Source organism: Pleurodeles waltl, chromosome 10 (genome assembly GCF_031143425.1).
Source record: "Pleurodeles waltl isolate 20211129_DDA chromosome 10, aPleWal1.hap1.20221129, whole genome shotgun sequence".
NCBI classification, from domain to species: domain Eukaryota; kingdom Metazoa; phylum Chordata; class Amphibia; order Caudata; family Salamandridae; genus Pleurodeles; species Pleurodeles waltl.
This window is the reverse complement of record NC_090449.1, coordinates 230,796,892-230,819,198: the sequence shown is the minus strand read 5'-3', so window position 1 is coordinate 230,819,198 and position 22,307 is coordinate 230,796,892. Positions and strand designations below refer to the sequence as shown.

The 22,307-nt window shown below is 42.0% G+C and overlaps 1 protein-coding gene across 1 annotated transcript in view; it reads right to left on the bottom strand.

Moving 5' to 3' along the window:
- Nucleotides 1–1,579: 1,579 nt before the first annotated feature.
- LOC138261364 (serine-rich adhesin for platelets-like) overlaps nt 1,580–22,307 on the bottom strand; it is a 320,695-nt gene continuing 299,967 nt past the window's right edge. The window contains exon 15 of the mRNA XM_069210232.1: nt 1,580–3,583. Coding sequence (XP_069066333.1) covers nt 3,323–3,583 — 261 coding nt within the window. The 3' untranslated portion in view covers nt 1,580–3,322. The remainder of the gene's footprint in view (nt 3,584–22,307) is intronic.

The following is a 22,307-nucleotide window of genomic DNA, read 5'->3' as shown; positions in this document are numbered from 1 at the left end:
CAGTGGACTTTCAGAACTGGCACATTTACACTATACAGCACAATCAGGGACTCATTTACAAGGAAATGATGTAGCGTGGCACTGCAGGACAGCTTGCAGTGGCGTGGTGTGTCATTTCGAAAGTGCAGGGATGAGTCATATTCACAGAAATACGACTCATCCCTGTACTTTCCTCTGCCCTGGCACACAAACTCCATGGTACATTGGTGCTTGCATTGCAGGGATGATTGGTTATGTGCAGGAAGGGACACTTTCCCGCACATAAACAATCATTAATGGCATTTTCCTCTTTCTATGTGTGCTGCACAATGTTATTTCTCACATTTGAGGCACTTTAATGCCAGCCCTGAGGTGGCATGGGAATCTAACGCATTTCCAGCCTTGTAAATCTGGGAATGCATCAGATTCCGTCAGGTTCAATGGGTGTTGAGTGGTAGCACCCACAGCAACACTCATGGAGTGCCCCTTTCATGCAGTGTTTTGCATGAAAGGGGGCCATATTTTCAAGGCTATGAAAAGCCACGCAAGGGGGTTTTGCAAATATGGGCCAACAACTGCGACACTGGAGCATAAAAAATGACGCTCCAGTAGGGCAGTGTTCTGCTAGGGCCTTGTAAATGAGGTCCTTAGTCCTGTTGCACGGCCAGATCTACTCTCCCTCTTTTTTTTTGTTTTTTTGCAGAACTATCTGCTCATTTCTAAAGGTTCGTGGTACTGCTTTTAAATACCCAGCTTGCGTGATGCTCACTGGTTTCTTTGACAGCAATTGCATTCTTTTATCTTATGGTTTAATTAACTGAAGAAAGTTTCACTTGAGTCAAACAAGACTGCTTTGCAGCATGCACAGCCGTGCACCATGGTGCTGTGTGAACTGCCTAGCATAGGATTTGTGCTGGAGGCAAACCCTTCCAGCACTGATTACTACGTAAAAACAAACTCACAATGTTTCAACTCATTAAATGTAGGCTGTGCACACATGCGAACATTTGGTTTTGGAGAAATAAAACCATTTCTCTTTAGTTTGGACTGCTTTAAGTAAGTGGTTTAGTGATTGTAGTAGTTCTTTCTTTGCATTCAAACTTATCGGTGTTTGTGATAATCTGCACCAATTATATCCCCTTGTTGCACAGCATATTTATGCTGCAAAAAGTGAACCTTTACCATACAAACACATTTTTTGCAGGTTAGTAAATAACATTTGCCACTTCCTGTTGTTTTGCATTTCACTATCGCCAGCGCAAATCCTTGGTAAATCTGGGCCAACTAGTCCTCTTGCAGCATGGCCAAAGTATCTTAGGTCTCAGGCACTCGGCTGTGCACATGGACACCTACCATCTCTCTGTTGCTTCCCCTGGGAACAAATATTTATTTTTATCAGGTTGCTATCTTGCTCTCTTTGGGGCTTCCAATCGCCGTTTGGCATTGAATTTCGATTGCAGCTTTTTAAAAAACATTTTAAAAGAAGCATTTATGTGTACATTAAGCTACCACTGTTTCTGAATTCTAATTCTTTCTGTTTTGCACATGAGAATAATGTAACATATATTAATAGTACAAACCTTCTAGTGCATGGGTTCATGACTTACTGTTAAGGGCATTACTCCTATTCCTACTACCTCACCTTCTGTACAGTTTTATCCCGCCCTCCCGGTATGGGACAATTGAGTTTCTGTTTGGCTTGTTTCTGTACAGGAGGGGGTTGGGGCGGGGGAGTTTTTAAAGTGGGAAGGGAGGGATCTAGGGGAGGCAAAGGGGCCTTATTGGTTAATAAGGAAGTGGAGGGAGGGACACGAGGTAATGTCCTATTCACATATTTCAATACTCCAATGCACCAATAAGCACCCCTGTACATCACTCACATAGAGTAGAAGTATGTGATATGAGGATTTATGACAGAACAATTAATGAAGGCAATTGCTAAATTATGCTCAAGCTCTTAATGGCACTTTTATTTCATAAAGCTGGATAAAATATAAAAAAAAGAACCAACTAAAATGTGTTGCAGAAAAATACACTTACAATAAAAAAATGTAAAATCAGGAATTAAATATCACGTATGTTTTGATTAAAATCATGGCACAACAGCATTTTCAAAGTCATTTGCAAACTCTCTTTGATATCCCCATTATATTATTTTGCATGAATTGAAACAGCATTCTGTACCTTCCGGGTTTTCCACACGTAGGAGGGTGACTTTTGTTGTGACACTTTCATATACAGATCAAGGCCATACTGAGTTACCATTTTCAAAGCAGTTTGCTAAGCTTCTAGAAAATGTTAAAGCCTTTTCTATTACTTCCTTGAGTCTCGTTTTTTCGTTTTTCATTTCAAGGTGTCTGAAACTCATGCATTCCCTCTCGTGGAGAGGTTCTACTGTATTCTATTCATGCAGTTTGTAAAGCATGAGGAACCATCCAAAAAGATATCCAAGTGCCGAGGTGATTGCTAACCTGGTCAACTGAATATCCCTGTAGGGCGAACTCGTTTAGCCAATATTTCTGGAATTTGCAGAACAGAAAGTGATCACAAAGGTTGTGCAGCGCTAAAGGAAGGGAATTGCAGTGCATGGACGTCAGAAAAGGGAATGAGTGCCCGTCGGCACGGCACACAGTACACTTTGGGAGGACTGGGCAGTCTGACAGTGAAAGCTTTTAAGGGGCAGGTGGAATAATGCCGATGCAACTTATAAGATAGTGTTCTATGGACTGAAACGCCTCAAGAGTCAGACACAATGATCTTAAGTTTATCTGTTTCAGACTGGTAGCCAGCGACGGGGGTGCATGTGGGTGGGCACTTGCACAGGTATTAGGACAATTCATCAAGTGAATTTAGGTCATTTCGAAACCATCTGAGCTAATGTTTAGTTCTCAAATTAGCAGATATTGAGCAGAGAAAGAATACGTGGCAAATTTGTTTTTTTCTGTGCCTGTTGTATCAGACTGTACATTTGCCATAACTGACTGAATAATACTGACATTGAACATATGAACATTATGTTCATAATGGTGGCACAATTAAAGTGATGGCAAAAAAACACATTACATGAAACCATGGATGTCACAGTTCACAAGACTTGAAAAATACTTTGCCTCTATTGATTAGTCTTACAAGCAGCACTAAAACATTTCGATTCTCTTATTCCTAAAATACACATCACATTGTACTTAGATTCCTTCCTTGTTTAACGCTTAACAAGCAGTACTTCCTGCCAAGCACCTGGGGAGCCAAACTAGGCAAGTGGAAAGATAGAACAAACTATTTTTGGATGGAGGACCCCAAGCTATGCGATTGTGATTCCTTGCACATCCTTGAGCAAAAGCACCTATATTGAAGGAAGCCAGCCAATGGGCGGGTATGTGCTGCCTTCATTACCTTCCACATTCACATGCCACTCAATCAGGCTGAGTGCATGATCTAGAACTGTTTGAGAGTTCTGATCTGGGATATCATATTTTGCTTCTTCATTCACAAGAAATTTGAGTACAGCACTGTTATGCATCTGAATTGCGTAATGCAGGGCGGTTTTTCCATAAATATCCTGTAAATCCAACTGCATTCTTCCAATGTTATCCTTCAGGAGAACCTGGGAAAAAATCAAAATGAGTTTCCATGTATTAGAACAATAACACATTTATTCTTGCTCAACCAAAACATTCTATTAATTGTAACGATTCTTGCTGACTCCATGTCATTCAACGCTTCAGTCACTGGCTTTTCTTTTACAAATCCTTGTTTTCAGGTTTCTTACTTCAATTAATCAACTGAATTGAAAAGTGAACCAGGACCATGACTCCCAGAATGATTGAAGTAGTTACACGAAAATGCAGGACTGGAGCATTGTCTCCTTGGCGACCCAAAGTCTTCTGATAAGCTTAATAAATTTAATTCTGAAGAATTACATTAAAATTCTGCATGATTCTGTGGAATTGCGCAAACGGGCGGAGTGGGCACCACAATCTGCAGTGCATATTTCTCGGTGCCATTACATAAGAATGTAAGGGCATCGAGGGGTATCCACTCCAGTGTATATGTCTTGGTGACATTACATACTTATGTAAGGGCATCAACATGTATGCAGAGCAGTACAGTGCATACTCCTCAGTGCCCTTGCAAAAGTATGTAAGGGCATCAAAGGGTATCCACTCCAGTGCATGCCATTCGGCACCCTTACATACCTATGTAAGGGCAATGAGGGATGTGTGCTACGCTGCAGTGCAGTGCATACCTCTCAGTGCCCTTACACAGGTATGTAAAGGCACAGAGGGGATCCACTCCTGTGCATATCATTTAGCACCCTTCTACACTTATGCAGTGCATATCTCTCGGTGCCCTTACATAAGTATGTATGGGTACAGGGGGGATTAATTCCAGTGCATACTACTCAGTGCCCTTACATACTTATGTAAGGGCACCAAGGTGTATGCGTTGCACTGCAGTACAGTGCCTATTCCTCGGTGCCCTTACATAAGTATGTAAGGGCACAGAGGGTGATTCACTCCAGTGCATACTACTCGGCACCCTTACATACTTATGTAAGGGCACCAAGGGGTATGCACTGCAATGCAGTACAGTGCCTATTGCTCGGTGCCCTTACATAAGTATGTAAGGGCACAGAGGGGGATTCACTCCAGTGCATACTACTCGGCACCCTTACATACTTATGTAAGGGCACCAAGGTGTATGCGTTGCACTGCAGTACAGTGCCTATTCCTCGGTGCCCTTACATAAGTATGTAAGGGCACAGAGGGGGATTCACTCCAGTGCATACTACTCTGCACCCTTACATACTTATGTAAGGGCACCAAGGGGTATGCACTGCAGTGCAGTGTAGTGAATGCCTCTCGGTGCCCTCACATACTTATGTAAAGGCATTGAGCAGTATGCACTGCAGTGCATACCACTGAGCACCCTTTCATGCGTATGTAAGGGCGCAGAGTGGTATGCCCTGCAGTGCAGTAATCTGAACAGGGCTGGAAGAGGAAGAAATTCTTATACGTTTAAAAACCACTGCAGATTACACTTGATCTGCAGTGGTTTTTAAATAAAGAGGGACTCCTCTTCCTTCCAGCCCAGTAAAATTAAAAACCACTGCAGATTAATTCCGCTGGCAGAGTGGCGAAATGTAAGCAGTAATTCCATGTTACAAAAGTTACATGGAATTAACAAAGTCGTACAATTCTGCCGGCGGAATTAAAATTCCACCCACCCCTAGTTTTCACATCTGTGTAAACACAGTTTTTATTTTTTAAATACATTTTTTAAATTGCACTGTCATTGGAGACTTTACCATTACATGGCATCTAAAACAGTATGCATACACGTATGCAGTTAAGCGAGCTGGTTAGTGGTCTGTGTATATTTATTGCTGAAATGTAGCCCCAGAGTGTTCACCATAGGGAAGTTGCTACATAAGTTATTAACTAATTTAATATGGAAAGACAGACATAAAATTAGAAACCTTAATGCTATATAATGGAATGTTTACTCTGCAGTGCTGTTAGCAATAATTTCGGCTCGGTTGAGGGTTGCCTAGGTCAATTGATATTTTAATTTAGGAAGTGTTAGAACTGACAATCAAGTTACTTTGAAATAAAACATGTTGGCTGTAATTTAAGTTACATTCAATGACTATCAAACGCCTTCTGTTACTAATTATATCAAGTATAACTATATGTCAATATTTCTGAATTTAAGGGGGTAGCACACACAAATGGTATGGCAGGAAATAAACAGGGTTGAGGATTTGGCACAGGATTGAAAAAACACAAGCACGTAAAATTAACCAACCAAGAAATTGTATCATACACAAATAACCATGCAGTAACTTATGTATAATTGTCCTTTAACAAGTCCAGACTCACCCACAGCTGCACTCCGTGGAGAACGTAACTTTTTTGTTGGCAGCCAAATAAGACACTCTACAAAGCTGGTCCTTAGTCGATAGAGTTGCATTTATTTTCCAGTGTATTATGATTTGTTCTTTGCACAAATGCACACACTATACTTTGCACTACAATGAGGAAACGCTGAAGCAACAGGAAATTTCCCAAAATACGTGAGCGCTGTGATCTTGATTTATAGAGATTTATACCACATCTACATGTTTGAGCGGCCTATAAACCCTATTCTCTTGACAGAAGCAAGAGCGCTAACTAGCCTATAAAACAGACTGCCCAGAAAGTAATCAATCAGTTTGCAGTGTTGAATTTACAACAAACAAAAACATCAAAATAAAAAATTATCAATTCTAAACAAACCAAAGAAAGTGAAAACATTTCATGGCAATATTAGGTAATATTCGAGCACTAATGTTTGCAGCGAGCACTGTGATGGGCAATAGAGGGATCATGCTTAACAGAGCTAGTACAAGCTCCAACAAGTCACACTGAGTAAGCTCCAAAGCTGGCCAAAGAAATTACCTGATTTATAGCATCACAAATACAGATTTTGCTCACAAAAGGCTAAACCATACATTGTTTAAGCTGCATTTTCTTAACTACTGCTAATGCAACCTAGAGCTGGCTAGTTTCGTTCCTGCCAGTCGTATTGAAAGAAATCCCAAAGAAGGGATGTCACCATGTTGATAGGCATATTCTTGATTTGCATGAAACACAGCTAAATTCCGCAAGGCCTGTTGATGATGTTAAGTTTGTGAATTAGACATGCGCATTCCAAATAGTGAAAAAAACGATTACAGTCTACAAAGTATGTTTGTTGCACCTGCAATGTATTGTATCTACTGCATAGAGAATAACAGAAATCATTTCATAAAGTCCAAAGTGGAGTGAAAGACAAATCTAATTTAAGTGGTTTTCTACTAATAATTCCCTGTACAGCGCCCATTTAAGTGTAGAATTCAAGGTAAGTACACAATATAGAAAAGCTGTTTCTAACTACTCTTGCCTAAAATACATTATTTTTGCCAGCTCATTCCTAGATTACTAAAGGATGCCACAAATTATAGGCTCTGAAGCCCAATGGAATTATTTCTAAAAGGAGTAGGTCACTGGCATGAAGAAACAATGGCCCATATTTATACTTTTTTAGAGCCGCATTTGCGTTACTTTTTGACACAAAAGCGGCACAAACTTACAAAATACAATTGTATTTGCCAAGTTTGCGCCGCTTTTGCATCAAAAAATGACGCAAATGCAGCGCTAAAAAGTAGAAATATTGGCAAATATGTGTCTACCTATAATTGTAGACGATAGCAGTTTACCTTCATAAACATCAATACTGTATCTGAACTATTCAAGCTGAAATGAATACAGCAAGAACACATTGACCATTGGATTGTTAATGGACTTTGCACTAACCCTTTCACCTTGGATTCTTACTCAGGTGTTAGTACTCAAGTCAAGTAGAATAATGATTATGCTATGCCAAATTCTGATCCAGTTCTATTGTTTTAAAGTTTACTAACATATCTAATTTAGGATCTAAAGCTGTGTTGGGTATTCTTCCTAATACAATATTTCCTTTCTTTAAGAAGTCTTACAGAAATCACCTGAACTAGAAATGTGTGAATTAATTCTCACAAGGATGTATGGGCTGTTCTACCATATAGCTTTGGAACAAACATATAGCCTTATAGCCCACTGTAGCAGGCTATACTAGCCGTTAAGGATACACCCCAGCATTAAAGACCCTTGCACAAGGTGAGAGCCTATAGCAATGGAGTGGGACTACCCCTCACATGCGTAGGACAACTTGGAGCCGTCCTCAACCACAGTGCTCATGTGTTGAGTACGGCTAGAAGCCATCCTCGCACACAAAAGGACTTGGGAGCTTCCCCAGCTCCCAGGGCTATTTTAAGTTTTCATTGGAATAACAATTGGCATGCATGGCACAGTGACGTCATTCCAATTAAAACAAAAGTGAAATTATCATTTCACTTTTAATGCATCACTGCTTGGGTTGGGGGCAGGGAGGCACTGATTACGATGGGAGAGGTATCATTGGAAAGGGAAGAATCTCCTCTTTCCAATAGTACCATTCCCCAGTGGATCCCTTATCGGGTATCGCTGCAGAAGGGTGATCCCCAAGTAAGGGGCCAATCACTAGCCCCAGGGCCATGGGTGAGTGGGCCCTTAGGAAAGAGTAAGGGCTCACCACAGGAAAACCTTCAGTCTTTCTGCCCCTCCCGGGGGGGGGGGGGGCGGATGGGGGCAATTACCCCCATCTGCTCCTGGCAGGGGGGAGCAGAAAACCACTGGACACCAGGGAATATTTTTTTATATGTATTTTTAGGGGTGGGGGCTATCCAGCATGGACATGACAATGCCAAACCCAATAAAAATGGGGAACAGTCTTTCTTCCCCCAAAGGGTGCAGACTGGGGTCATTACCCCCATCTGCCTCCCTCAGGGGCAGAAAGCCAACTAGACACCATAGATTAGCCATGCCCCCACCCGCATAAACATGGGGAAACAGTCTTTCTGCCCTCTCTGGGGGCAGATGGGGGCAATGACCCCCATCCGTACCACCAGGGGGGCAGAAAGCACAGTAGATACCAGGGATTACTTTTTTTTAGAATTGTAATTATAGGGGTTGGGGATGCTCAGCGTGGGCTTGGCCATGCCCCCACTCCCACCCCCATAAAAATTGGGAAACAGTCATTCTGCCCCCCGCAGTGCATATTGGGTTTATTACCCCAATCTGCTACCCTGGGGGCAGAAAGCCCACTGGAAGCCAGGGAGTTTTTAAATACAAGGGGTGGGTGCTACTCACCCCAAATAAATGGGGCAACAATATTTTTTGCCCTCGGGGGGGCAGGTGGGTTAATTACTCCTGATCTGCCATTCAGGGGAAGAAAGCCCACTCTATGGCAGCAATATATAGTTTTCATAAAATAATGTGGTGGGTCTTTCCCGGCCAATAGTCAGACCCCACCCTCACGCCTAAAACCTCACCAGTCTTTCTGCTCCCCTGCAGTATACAATATTCCATTCCAATACAAGCAAGATTGCATTTGATTCTTTTGGGTGCTGTTTTTACACATGGGCCAGGAAAGTTTGGCCAGCTCCCAGTATCATCACACTTGCAATCATAGGAGTCCGCAGAAATGTTTTCAGGGGAGGGCGACCCAGACAGTTGTTGTTGGGGGCCGCAACTGTACTAGTACAGGCAGCATAACAGTATGGTGGCCCTAGTGTTATGCTGCATAGTGAACCTGCACACCAGGCTGTATCTAATCTGGAGGGGGTGCAAGCACCCTCCTCCCTTGCCCCCCATCCGGACACCCATGCTTGCAATAGGGAACAGCTGCAGTTGTTGGTTTATGGGGGGGAGTCACAAATTTCCTACCATACAGAATTCCCCCAAGTCAGCCAAGTCCCCTGATAAAAATGGTACCTCACTTGTGTTGGTGGACCACAAGACCTTCACACAAAAGGTGCTACGTGGAGAGATCAGCAATAAAGGCAGCTGTGGGATTTGGGACCATGCTCAGCTGCCGCCCTTGGAAACCTACCAACCACAGATATTTCCGAAAAGTAGATAACCAGGGGATTCCAGGTGGGTTTGACTTGTGTGAATCCCATGAGGTTGTGTCACGGGCACTAGGCTCAGCCGTATAAGTGTGGCAGCATTTTTTTTTATCAACACAGATGGGGCAATGATGGGTGGTATGAGTTTTGTGGATTTGTGAGAATTCTGGAGCTTCCATTAAAGAAAGGTAAGGAAAATATGTGATTTCAGGCAACGGTTGAGGTTTGCTGGGCGTTGTCTGTAAAAAGACCTCATTGGATCCAGACAGGTCAACCCATCCTGGATTTCCATAGGTGTATAGCTCTCAAAAATGTGCAGGTTTGCTAGGTTTTCCTAGGTGCCAGCTGAACTAGGGCCCAAAATCACTAACTACCCACTTTGCAATAAACAGGTTAGCTTTGAGTGGAAAAATGTGATGTATCCATGTTGCGTTTTGGCTGTTTCTTGTTGCAGGCACTAGGCCTACCCACAGATGTGAGGCACCATTTTTATCAGACGATATAGGGGAATGCTGGTTGGAAGGATGTTTGTGGCTCCCTGCAGACTTTAGAACTTTCTATCATAGAAATGTAAGGAAAATTTGTTTTTTAGTCCAAGTCTAAGGTCTGCAAGGGATTCTGGGTAATACAACTTGGTGACAGCCATGATTTGCCTAGGTGTCTAGTTTCCCAACATGTACATGTTTGCTAGGTTCCCTGAGTGCTGGCTGAGCTATAACTCAAAATTCACAGTCACATTGCAAAAATGGTGTCAATATTCTGTGGAAACATTTGATGTGTCCACGTTGCGGTTTGGGGCCTTTCCTGTTGCAGACACTAGCCCTATCAACACAAGTGTGACAGCATTTTTATTGGGAGACTTAGGGGAATACATAGTAGAACAAGTGTTATTACCAATTGTAGTTATCTGCAGTTAAGCCTTCCAAATGTAAGTCAGTGTTTAAGAAAGAAGACATTTTGAGAAATGCCCTCTAATTCACACGCTAGTATGGGTACCCACAGATTTGGAGATGTACAAATGATCACTGCTTCTAAACTCCATATCTTTTGCCCATTTCAGAAATGCCTACGTTTCCTTGATACCTATTTTTCACTCTTTATAATTTACCATGTGAATTGCTCTCTGACCGGTGCACAAAAAAAAAACCACTGCAAGGTGTAGATCAGTTATTGACTCTAGTTACCTGGAGTTCTTAGAAGAGCCTAGCATTTGTAATGGTATATTGCTGTAAATCAGCAATTGTGACGAGAAGTTACAAATGAAAATGTTGCCACAAAAGGCAGTTTTTTTCCTACTAATTTTAAATATTTTTTTACTTCAACACTTAGGGCCTTGTTTAGATATTGGCAGATGAGTTATTCTGGCACAATGGTGATGGATATCCTGTCTGCCAAAATCTAACTCCCATAGGACATAATGGGATATGGAATCTGGTGAATCTGATATCGGTCACCGTTGTGACGGAGTAACTCGTCTGCCAATATCTAAATCAGGCCCATTTAAGGGGAATCCACAAACCCTGGGTACCTTTAGAATCCCCAGGATGTTAGAAAAAAGAGACACAAATTAGGTGAGGATGGCTCATGTGGACAAAATATTATGGAGGCCTAAGCGCTAACTACCCCAAATAGCCAAAAAAGGGTCAGCACTGGGTGTGAGGGGGAGGCCTAGGAGTGAAAGGATTAGTGGCTGGTATAGAACTCTATGCCAGGCTATTACAACATTCTTCCAACGTGCTGGCAGAACGCCCTAACTACACAAAAACAGCCTCCTGCAACAGATGGAGGGAGGGGGTTTACAAGCCCTTTGCCTCTGAACTTCAAATCCTTTTGCTGCTCCTACTGTGTGTGCCTGACACACAAACACAGCAGGAGCTGTGAATGGAGGTAGAACTCAGCCCCATGAGCTAATTTTGTTAATTCAATTATTTATTTTGCTTTCAATGAGAACACCATGTTGTTTAACCATATCATTTTGAATGCTCAAGTTATACTAAGGTACACACTGTACTCATGCTTCTGATTTAATCAGAGTCTTTTTCAAATAGGCACTTGCAAGCAAGGGTTCACAAATGACTAGATCGACGTCTGGGGAATGTATATGATCTGCAGCTTTCTAAGGTTTCCTTCTAATGTGAAAGGCCAGCACCAGCTATAAATCTCACCGTCGTCTGTTACACTTTCTGTCACATGTATTATTTTCTATTGCTGCTTTTGAGCCAATAATGCATACAAATAAACAGGGGCAGCTCCTCAGCTATGGTGGAGGAGCGTCGTCCCCTCACTGGCAGCAGCAGCTGCCAAACTTTTACAGTAAAAACATAAAAAACTATGGGGCATATTTATGGGCCCCTCGTGCCACCGGAGCATCACTTTTCATGACGCTTCGGTGGTGCAATGCCCTGTGCCGTATTTACAAGGTGGCGTTAAGCCACTTTTTGTGGCTTAACGTCACCTTGTAAATACAGCCCCTATAGACGCAGCCCTTTGTGTGGAAGGGGTGTCCAATGGGTGTTGCTGTGGGGGTGCCACAGCAACACCCATTGCATTTTGACGCTGCTTCAGATTTATGAGTTTTCATAAACTTGAGGCAGCACCAAAATCTAACGCCACCACCTGGGTGACGTTAGCAAGGTGCAACAAAGAGGAATACTTTTATTCTTCCTTGTTTTTTGCCTTTTCCATGTGTGCTGCATTCTGCGGCACACACAGAAGTGCCAAATCGCCATTAGTGATTGTTTATGTGCAGGAAGGGACACCTTCCCAAACATAAACAATCAAACCTCTCAACGCAGACATCCTTGTATGATGGTGCAAGGATGTCTGCGTTGGCGCAAGGCAGCTCAATTTAGCTCCACCGCAGGGGACAACAGAGGGGTGCACCATATTCAATTAAATACGGAGCATCCCTGCATTGTGAAAATGACAGAGTGCGGCTCTGTCAATTGTGTCGCAGCATAGCGCTCCGTCATTTTCCGTTAAATAAGGGTCTATGTTTATTATGTGTTAACTGCAAAAGGGGGGGCGCCACGGGCGTGACAGGAACAGAGGGGGAGTGCGCATGTATGTTTGGCCAGCAAAACATACATGCACAATAGGCTCTGTCCATCTCGGCAACACAGTGCCGGATTGGGGAGAGCGGGCAGCCAGGGTGCTCCGTCCAATCCTACAGCCACTTTCATGCAGCATGAAAGCAGCTGCAGTATTGGATGCAGGACAGGCTGAGAGCCCAAGCCTGTCCCTGCAGATGAGAAGCGGTTCGGAGGTGGTGCGGGGCGGCGCAACAGGTCAGTTTTTTTAAATGTATTTATTATTTTTATTTTGGTCGTGCATTGAAACATTGATAACAGTGGTCCTATACCGGTATATATAGACATGTGTTCTGATTCTTCTACGTAAAATTAATTATTCATTCACTAACGTTTCAAACTATTTAACCTCGACCTTAGGGAATAGGTACTACAGCATTCCCATCTGCAGAATAGATTCCCATTTCCTCCCGGTGAAAAGAAAGGATTTTAAAAGTGTTGATAAGGGGGATAAGAGAGATGTAATGATCGGACTCTTTGTCACTTTTTTCTAAGGGGCTGATTTAGGAGCCCCTAGTCCCTCTTAGGGCCACTTATCGTAAAAATTTTACGCTAATGTGGGCCAACAAGACCATAATTGACACGACAAATTTACACAGTGGAGCAATGCATGCATTGCACCACTTTGTAACCCTTTGCGCTACATTATACCTGCACCAGGCATAATGCATGCAAAGGGGGCATTCGTCCATTGGGGCAGGGGGGCGAAAAAATGACGTAAGAAAATCTAAGAGATTTCTTTGTGCCATTTTTTTTGGTACTTTGAACGCCTGCTCAGAGCAGGCGTTAAAATGAGGCACACCATTGTTTTCAAGCCTCATTGGGCTTTGCAGGACTAGTGTCCAAAGTTTTGACGCTAGTCCTGAAAAGCGCTGAACTACCATCAAAAATTTTGACGCTAGTTTCCCTAACTACTTGCATGATGCACCGTATCTTAGATACGGCACACACATGGTGGCGTTAGGGGGGCACTAATGGGTGCAAGGAAAGTGGCGCTGCAGTGGCTGCAGCGCCACTTTCCTTAAATCAGGCCATAAATCTCTAAGGTGGGCAGAAAGATATCAAACACATATCCCACTTATAATCTAGATTGTTTAGGGTGTCACACTACTTCCCATGGTGCACTGCCCAAGATAGCCCTTCCATATGTTTCCGAGAGAGCCCATTTGAATATTATGCAGAGTTGTGTTGCCTGGTAATATCCAGTTATGTTAGCCAGGGCAATCCCCCTGCCTTCTTTCCTGTCATTAGAATAAAGCTGGCAATCCTTGACTTCCTCCCTGCCCAGTGCTAACTGCTGTTTGGAGCTCAGGCACACCTTTCAGCTGTATTACCGGGAGTGCTTTTTATAACATCCAAGGCTACTTTAATGGAGGTTTCAGGGTCAATCACTGTCAATAACATATCAACAGTGAATACGTGCTTCTCCCCTCCGAACACCATGCTTTTATATTCTCTGTCTTCTCTGATCTTGGCTATAAGGTGTTTCCTCACTGTGGCGAAAATAAAAAGGAAAAGAGGACAGCTCTGTCTTGCTCGCTAGGCCAAACTGAGCGTGGGGTTTTATAATTAGCTTCTCAGAGTTTCAGTGTTTACCCCAAACCTATCATGTCGAGCATTAAGGAAAGACGAAATAGCCCTGTTAAATACTTTTTCTGCATAAAGAGATAATATGGCCACATGTATCTATTTCCCTTTTATTCGAGATCTCGATTAAATGGAGAACCAATTTAATATTAACAAATGTTTGTCTCTTGTATATAAACATTGGCAGATATGGTTGAATCAGAAAGGGCATGAGGGGCAATAGTCTATTTGGTAATATTTTGGTAAAAATCCTGACATTAGTATTTAACAGAGCTCTTGAGCTCCATGATGCATGAGTCTGCAGGCCGGCCAGATTTATGAAGCAGGATAATACTAGCTTCTCTCATCAAATGCATGTCTTCTTTACTTTGAAAGAACAAGGTAAATATGTTTATGAGTCTCGCAGTCTATCCTGTACAGAAGTGTTTATAAAAGTCATTAGTTAATCCGTAAGGTCATCTGGTTTTATTAAGGTTTATACTTTTATCATTTGGAGACCTCTTCGGCCGGAATCTGGCTTTCCATCGATTCCCTACGAGCAGCTGAAACTTTGGGCAGTGTAACCGATACCAAGCAGGCGTCTATTTTCACCTGGCACACATGGACACCAGGTAAAGTGCTCTGTAAACTCCATTCCCTTTTACCCTTCACCCTGAGGAAGGCTGCAGGTTAGGTCTTTAATACTGAGTTTTCTATTGTTGGTGACTGCTAGTCTAAGATGTCTCGCTAGTAGGGTATGGCCTTCTTAGCTTCCTCACAGAACTTCTGTTTCAGGCAAAGAACTGTCTTTTCCAAATGTTCTATTGTTAATAATTACATTGAACATTAGGGGGGTCATTATGAACACGGCGGGATTCCCCACCGTGTTCATGCTGGAGGTCTAAACACAGACAGACAGCCTTTTGAAGATCCCGCCGGCCCAATGATAAACATTCCACTGGGCCGGTGGGCGGAAACAGTGTTTCCGCCGGCCCAGAGGAATGGTGGGCCTGACATTGCCGACGGCTCCACCTGGGGCCGGCGTCAATGCCGCAGTGCAGCGGTGCAGAACTATTTAATCATATGAGAAATACTCTACCCCCACGAGTTGGAGGGTGAATAAAATATAATAGTTAAAAAGGATGCAATTGGTTATCCTCTAGTTGTAGTGCTACAGATAATTTAGAAAGCTTAGAACGTTGTGCCTTGGAGATAATATGTCAGATCACCAAACAGTCTGTTATACTGACGAACAAATTTCGAAGCTTTTGGAATTACCCTCACTCCTAAGCGGAGAATCTCCATTAAGTGAGACTCCAAAATTTGATAAAGTAGAGAGACTAAAACAACTTAAAAAGAAAAATACAAGAACCCAATTACATGCACAGGTATTACTCGAACATCTAAAAAATAACAAAATCCCACTAGGTTTACAAGTCAAAAATATTCCAGTGATTTTCACTGGTGACCCAAAATATTTGACACAATTTAGTGGGGTAGGCACCAAATATTCTCGTGATTGGTTAGCTCTATCGGTTGAAACAGCTCTAAGGATTAGTGAGTGTGAACTAAAAGAAATAGCTGCCCTTGAACAAGAGATATCGGCAGATAACACCATACAAAATGCCCAGCAATTGTTGGATTCAGTGAATAAAATTATAGCAGACTTCAAAACCAATACGATTAGTCAAAAGACAACCAAATTAGCTCGAGATATAAAGAATTTTGATATTCTACATACTTATCCCTACTTAAGAGAAGACTTCTATAAAAACAATAACCCCATTAACCTTAACCTGCAATTTCAAACAAGATCACGAAAAAAATGTATCTCTTTCTCAGATACATCTTCTGAATCTGATCCAGAAACACAGGGCGCTTACTCTACGGCACAACCTTTTTTAGGCAGAGGCAGCCGCAGAGGGTCGAGAGGGGGAGGCAATTCCAGGGGTCAATTTCAGGATCACAATTTTTTCCGTACCAGAAGGAGGGCTTACCGACGACAATAATGAGAAGATCCAATTCCCATTTATAACCTGTCGTCACATCCCCTAACGCCAATAGAAAAACATGTGTTGGGCAAAGGATTATCATTTGTTCCTATTAGAAACCAAGACCCTGTGGAAAGTAAAACAGAAATATTGCAATTTCTTCGTAAGGTCAGACTGAGAGCTTTTTTTAGCGCATCCCCAACCCAAGATGGTAATGAGGACAGTGGCCTTAGACCTAGATCTAGTTTCCTACCAGAGAGAAATGACTTACCTGAAGAAATTAAAATATTTGAAAATTTAGTGTTGAAAGAATTAGATTTACTCAACTCTAAAAGAACCTATTTCAATGACAATTGCTCCAGAATAGAAAAAGAAGCCATTAGTGATTTGGCGGAAAACCAAGAAATCATTATAAAACCGGCAGATAAAGGAGGTGGGATTGTGATCTGGGGTAAAGAACAGTATAACCTGGAAGTCATGAGGCAATTGAGTAATTCACTCCATTACCGAGAAATACAGGATGATATCCCTAAACAGGTCAAGAACAAAATTGAAACACTCACAGCTAGAGCAAAAGAACAGAGGTGGATAAGCAAAAAAGAATATAGTTTTTTAAACCAGACAGATGAAAGCGTTCCTTGTTTTTATATTCTACCTAAGATCCACAAAAGCTTAGAGCAACCACCGGGTAGACCAATAGTATCAGCTTGTGGCTCTATTTTGGAACCTCTGGCACAATTTGTTGATGTATTTATAAAACCAGCTGTAGCCAAAACAACGGCATATGTAAGAGATTCAATGGATATCATCAACAAGTTAGAAAATCTCACATACGAAGAGAGTAACCAACTTCTGGTTACGTTTGATATTGAGTCACTGTACACTAATATCCCACAAGACGAGGCAATTGAGATCATTAAAATGACTTTGGATAATAATACTCAACCCCATACCCCTCCAACAGAATTCTTAGTTGAGTTAGCTACTCTTTGTTTGAAAAACAACTTTTTCAAGTATAACGACCAGCTATACCGCCAAGTTAAAGGCGTAGCGATGGGATGTAGTTTCGCCCCAGAGATCGGTAACTTGGTGATGGACTACTTTGAACAAAAATGGGCCTATCCACAAATCAATCCTTTCAGGAAACACATTAATCATTGGTTCCGGTACATTGATGATATTATGATGGTTTGGCAAGGGTCGGAAGAAACTCTAGAAGCATTTCATGACTGGCTTAATCACCGCACAGTTGATTTCAAATTTACTATGAGCAGAGATAAAGCCAAAATCAACTTTCTTGATTTATGGATATGGAACAAAAATGGCAAATTAGCAGTCAGTCTGTATAAAAAACCTACAGACTGTAACACCCTGTTACATTTTTCAAGCGGCCATCCCCGTACACTTAAACAAAATTTACCTTTTGGTCAATTTTTAAGGATTAGAAGGAATTGTACTGAAAAAAATGACTATTTTGAAAATGCAGAGGAACTGACTAAGAAACTTAGTGATAGAGGATATCCTAGGAAATTAGTCAAAAATGCAGCTAAGAGAGCGTGGTTTACTCCGAGAGAAACACTACTGATCCCGAAAGAAAAAACAAAAGATGTCCCCCTAACTTGTGTAATTACATTCAGCCCTAAGGCAAATAAAATACGGTCCATCATTGAACGTAATTGGAAGATTATCAGCGAGTTGAATATAGACAAACCACTTCAAGAAGGCACGCAGTTTAAAAGACCAATGGGTTAAGGCAGCACAGCCACAAACTGAAAGAAAGAAAGATTTGAGAACTCTGTTACAATTACCAGCAATCCAAGGGCATTATAGATGTTTAAAATGTTTAGCATGCTAATACACACAAGACACTAAAGAGGTTAAAATAAATGGTAGAACACATGTACAAAATGACTTTACTAATTGCAACACTAAAAATGTGATTTATTGCATCATGTGCCCATGTGGTAAAGCGTACATTGGACAGACTACACAACTGATAAAAACCAGGATCCTTCAACATCGATCTAGGATTAAATGTGGAGTTAAAGGAGCCCCATTAGTCGAGCATTTTCAGGACTGCGGGCACACAGCTGAAGATATATGGTGGACAGTACTAGTGGCAATACAACCCAAACCGGATGGACTAACAACTACAAAGAAATTACAAAAGATGGAAGCAAGATTCATTGAGAGATTCCATACAGCTAGAACCGGAATAAATGATGATGATGAAATGTGGGCTCTAATTAAGTGAGACTTTATACTCACTTTAAGAAACCCCTTAGATTGGATTGTATGTATATAACGACAATGGACTATGCTCAGTAATCCATAGAGCAGTAAATAAAGTAGGTGGTTTTTGAAATGATATATATATAGGTTGCGCACGTAGCCCTGAAGTCAAAGCATATATTGTTGATTGTGCATCTTTTATTTTATAACCTCTATAATATTACCCAGAGGAGTAAGGAGATTCGGTCTAAGAGTATCTGTGGTGAGCGTTTTGAATATGCAAGCACTTGAAAGATGGCCGAATTAATAATAGCAGTAGGCCAGTGTTTCCAAATACAGAGACTTTAATTGCGACAGACGAGTCAGGTAGAGACAAGTTGTTTGAGTAATGCCATCTCCAGCCAGTCCGGTTTTGAAATGCTTTAAATATATTTTAAATATATTTTGAATATTTTAAATATTGCAAATCGTCATTTAGGTCCTTGTGTAAAATGTAGCATCTAAACACTTACTTTAAGAATGACAAAAGCACAGGTTTTGCCTGCTTTAAGATGGCCGCCGCTACTGCAGCGGGCCGTTACTTTGATCAGCAATTCGCTAGGCAACCTGTTTCCAATGGCGATTGGCCTTGCTATTTCAGACGCCAGCACGCTTGCAGCGCGTGACGTCTCTTAGCAACGTTTCCCACACGGAAGACGCGCTCAGAATTAAACTCGCCGACGTGACAGGAATAGTGAGAACACGCCGGACACGTTAAAACGGTAACCAACTTTATAGATTCGCGTTGAGGTGCTTATTTTAACAGCTTGAGCCGTCAACCTGAAATAAAGTCTTGCAAATCGCTGATCTGAGGTTTTGTTCCCCTATCAGGGAGCCGATACAAGTTGTATTGATGCAATTTGAAATAGCAACCGCTTTTGCTTGCTTAAGAACAGTGGACAGGAAGGGTTTCTCCATTCTCTTTCTATAATTAAGGTAAAGAGAGGAGTTGTTTGCAATACTGATAGAGTAGACATTTGGCAAATTAATTTTGACAACTCTAAAAGGTTTATAGGAGTTTGTCACAGTAAGATATAACGTTATCATTTGTTTGCTTGCTAAGGAGGTCATTTTTTTTTTAATGGAGCTAATACTCTCTTGATAAAAACTTTATATAATATCAAATTTTCTGTTGGCATGTAATATACATCTTTATTTATTTGTTTATTTAACCTATATATGAATGTATACCTGAAACAGGTTTGTTTGATTGTTTTTCTAGAACTATGATTGCCCTTCTCCAGTCCTGATGAGGCCATAAATAAGTTGGCCGAAACGCGTTGACCTCTTTGTATTGCAAGTGGATTGGGCTTGCTAATTAATGGACTATATTGTAAAGATTTGAGATGCACGATATCACGCTTGTGTGAAAGAAATACACAAGTTAGTGATAGTTAAGTGCACAAAAAGCCCAGTGCCTTAGCAAATAACAGTGGATCACATGTGGAGTGACATAATAGTGACCACATTTCTAATACATAGGGCACCACCTCAAGATGGTTTTTTCTCTTTTTTTATATTGTTAAAAAAAAATTATATGTAATTTATGGTTTGTGTATTGTGAGTAATATTTTGTGTACACGTATTTATGTAATGTGTTTTAAGTCTTGTATTATATCACCATAGATCCTTTTTGCTATATTAAATTCGTTTTGGAAATAAATATGAAAAAGAAACAAATCCAGAAGTAACAGAATTAAGGACTGTTCTTATAACTTAGTACTAAATTTGTCCCTACCTGTCATTTTTTGCCTTTTTATGTTGTATTTACCCTGGGCAGGTTAGGGTTATAGGGTTTCCCCTAGTTTTGTGTTTAGGCAGTGCAGCGGGTGCAGCAGCACCCATCGCGCGTATCACTGCCTGTAAATCGGGCAGTGACCTGCGCGACGGGGCTGCGCACGGCGCCCCTGCACTGCCAATGCCAAGTACATCAACATCATGCTCATTGATGGTGACCTATTGCTCATGCTTTGTAGTATTTGAGGGTACATGGATCTTAGGAATCATCTCACTGTCACCCAGGGACACTATGGAACCCCAATACTCCCCCATTAACAGGGGACAAACTCCTCCCCAGGCATTACACTAGCCACCCATGGGTCTTTCCTCCAGTGGGAGGTGGTGCTTTTTTGGACACTTGGGATCCCCTTTGTAGTGATCATACTCGAAGCACTCATAGCACATGAGAGTTTTGGGCTGCTGACGGTTGTCAGGGTAGTTCTCCTTCTGGTGGCCAGATTGGGAATGAGAACCAGACCCTCTCCTCTGTGTGTCGTTCTGGGGGCCTTTAGAGAACTCTGGGCCTGATTTAGATCTTGGCGGACAAGTTATTCCCATTATATTCAATGGGATTTGGATTTCAGCTGACAGGATATCCTTAACCTTTGTGATGGAGTACCTCATCTGAAAATATCTAAATCAGGCCCTCTGTTTTTTATCTCCCCCTTTCTTCTTCTGGTGGGTGCCCTGACCACCCTTTCGGGAGCCCCTACTCTCCCCAAGATGCCTTTTAAGACACTGAGGTGCTGCCCCAGATATCCACCTCCTCAGCAAGCTTGCTATCAACTAGGTGTTGGCGGAGCTCCGGAAACCAAATATCAAGTATGTGCTCCTTTAAAATTAAGTTCACTCAGCCCGTCATTGCCTTGCTGGCATAATCTAGGAAATACACCCATGTTTGTGATGAGATCTTGTGACTGCCCCTGAATCTGATCCTACACCTCTCAGGGGTCAGTCCCAACTTACTGACTAGGATGGCCTACATAGCAGTATAGCATGTCTAGTTTTCTACCTCTACTGTAACAAGTGGGTCCACTGTGGGCATATCCTTCCATAATCTACCACCCAAGAACTACTCTGGGACCCTGTGCACTCCTAGACCCACTTCATAGGCTGCAAACCATTTGTCTATGTCATCTCTGGACTCACCAGGGGACACTGCGGGTATGCTGCCACCACTGCTGTTGCTGGACCCCACTTGTATGGCTCTTATGTCCAGCTCTTTGAGGAGGGGCTCATGGGTAAGTTTCTTCTCTTCCATGGCCTGCCTCCTCTGTTCTTAAGCCTGCTCCAATTTACCAAATTCCATTTTGTGTTTCCTTTCCTTCCTCCTGTCTGCCAGCTCCTCTGGGGTCAGGTTCACAGAGGAGACACTGCTTCCTGGTCTGGGAACTACTAATGCTCCTGGTTAGCCGTTGACCCTCTCCACAGGTAGATCCTGAGGCACATCAGCACCAGATTCAGGTCATACTCCTAGTCATCATCCTCTTCAGGAATTTCCTGCTCTTCGTCTGGGATATCATCCACTGCAACCTGGGTATCTGCCCAGCCTCTCAAGGCTTTTTGCAGCTCCACTTCCTGGTAAACCCTTTTCTAGGAACTTAAAATTCCTCAAAGAAATCTTTCAGCTGAGGCAGAGTGTAAACATCTAACCTGGCCAGGTAGATTTCAGTTCTTGCAGGTGCAGGTGTGGGTGCAGCTTTTCCAGAGTGAGACATAATTTAGCAGAAAAATCAAAAAGCCAATCAGGGAGAATTGAAAACCAATTGAAATGGTCTTAGTGAAAATTTGTAGCTAACACTCAGTTACTATATGGTAGGTCACGAGTCCTATCCTCACCGCTGATAACCAATGTTAGAATTTGAGTTTCTGGTTCTCAGAGTATGCACCCTGTACAAAAAGGAACCATCACTCTAGTGAGGGTATTTTAGATTCACAGTTAGAGATAACCTGTGCTCACCCTCTTGTTGCTTGGCACAGAGCAGTCAAGCTTATCTAAAGAGGCAGTTTGTAAAGTATGTGTGCTATACACACACACACACACACACACAGTAACACAGTGAAAACAACATAAAAATACTCCAAACATGTTTAGAATAGCCAATGATTATATGAGTAAATTGA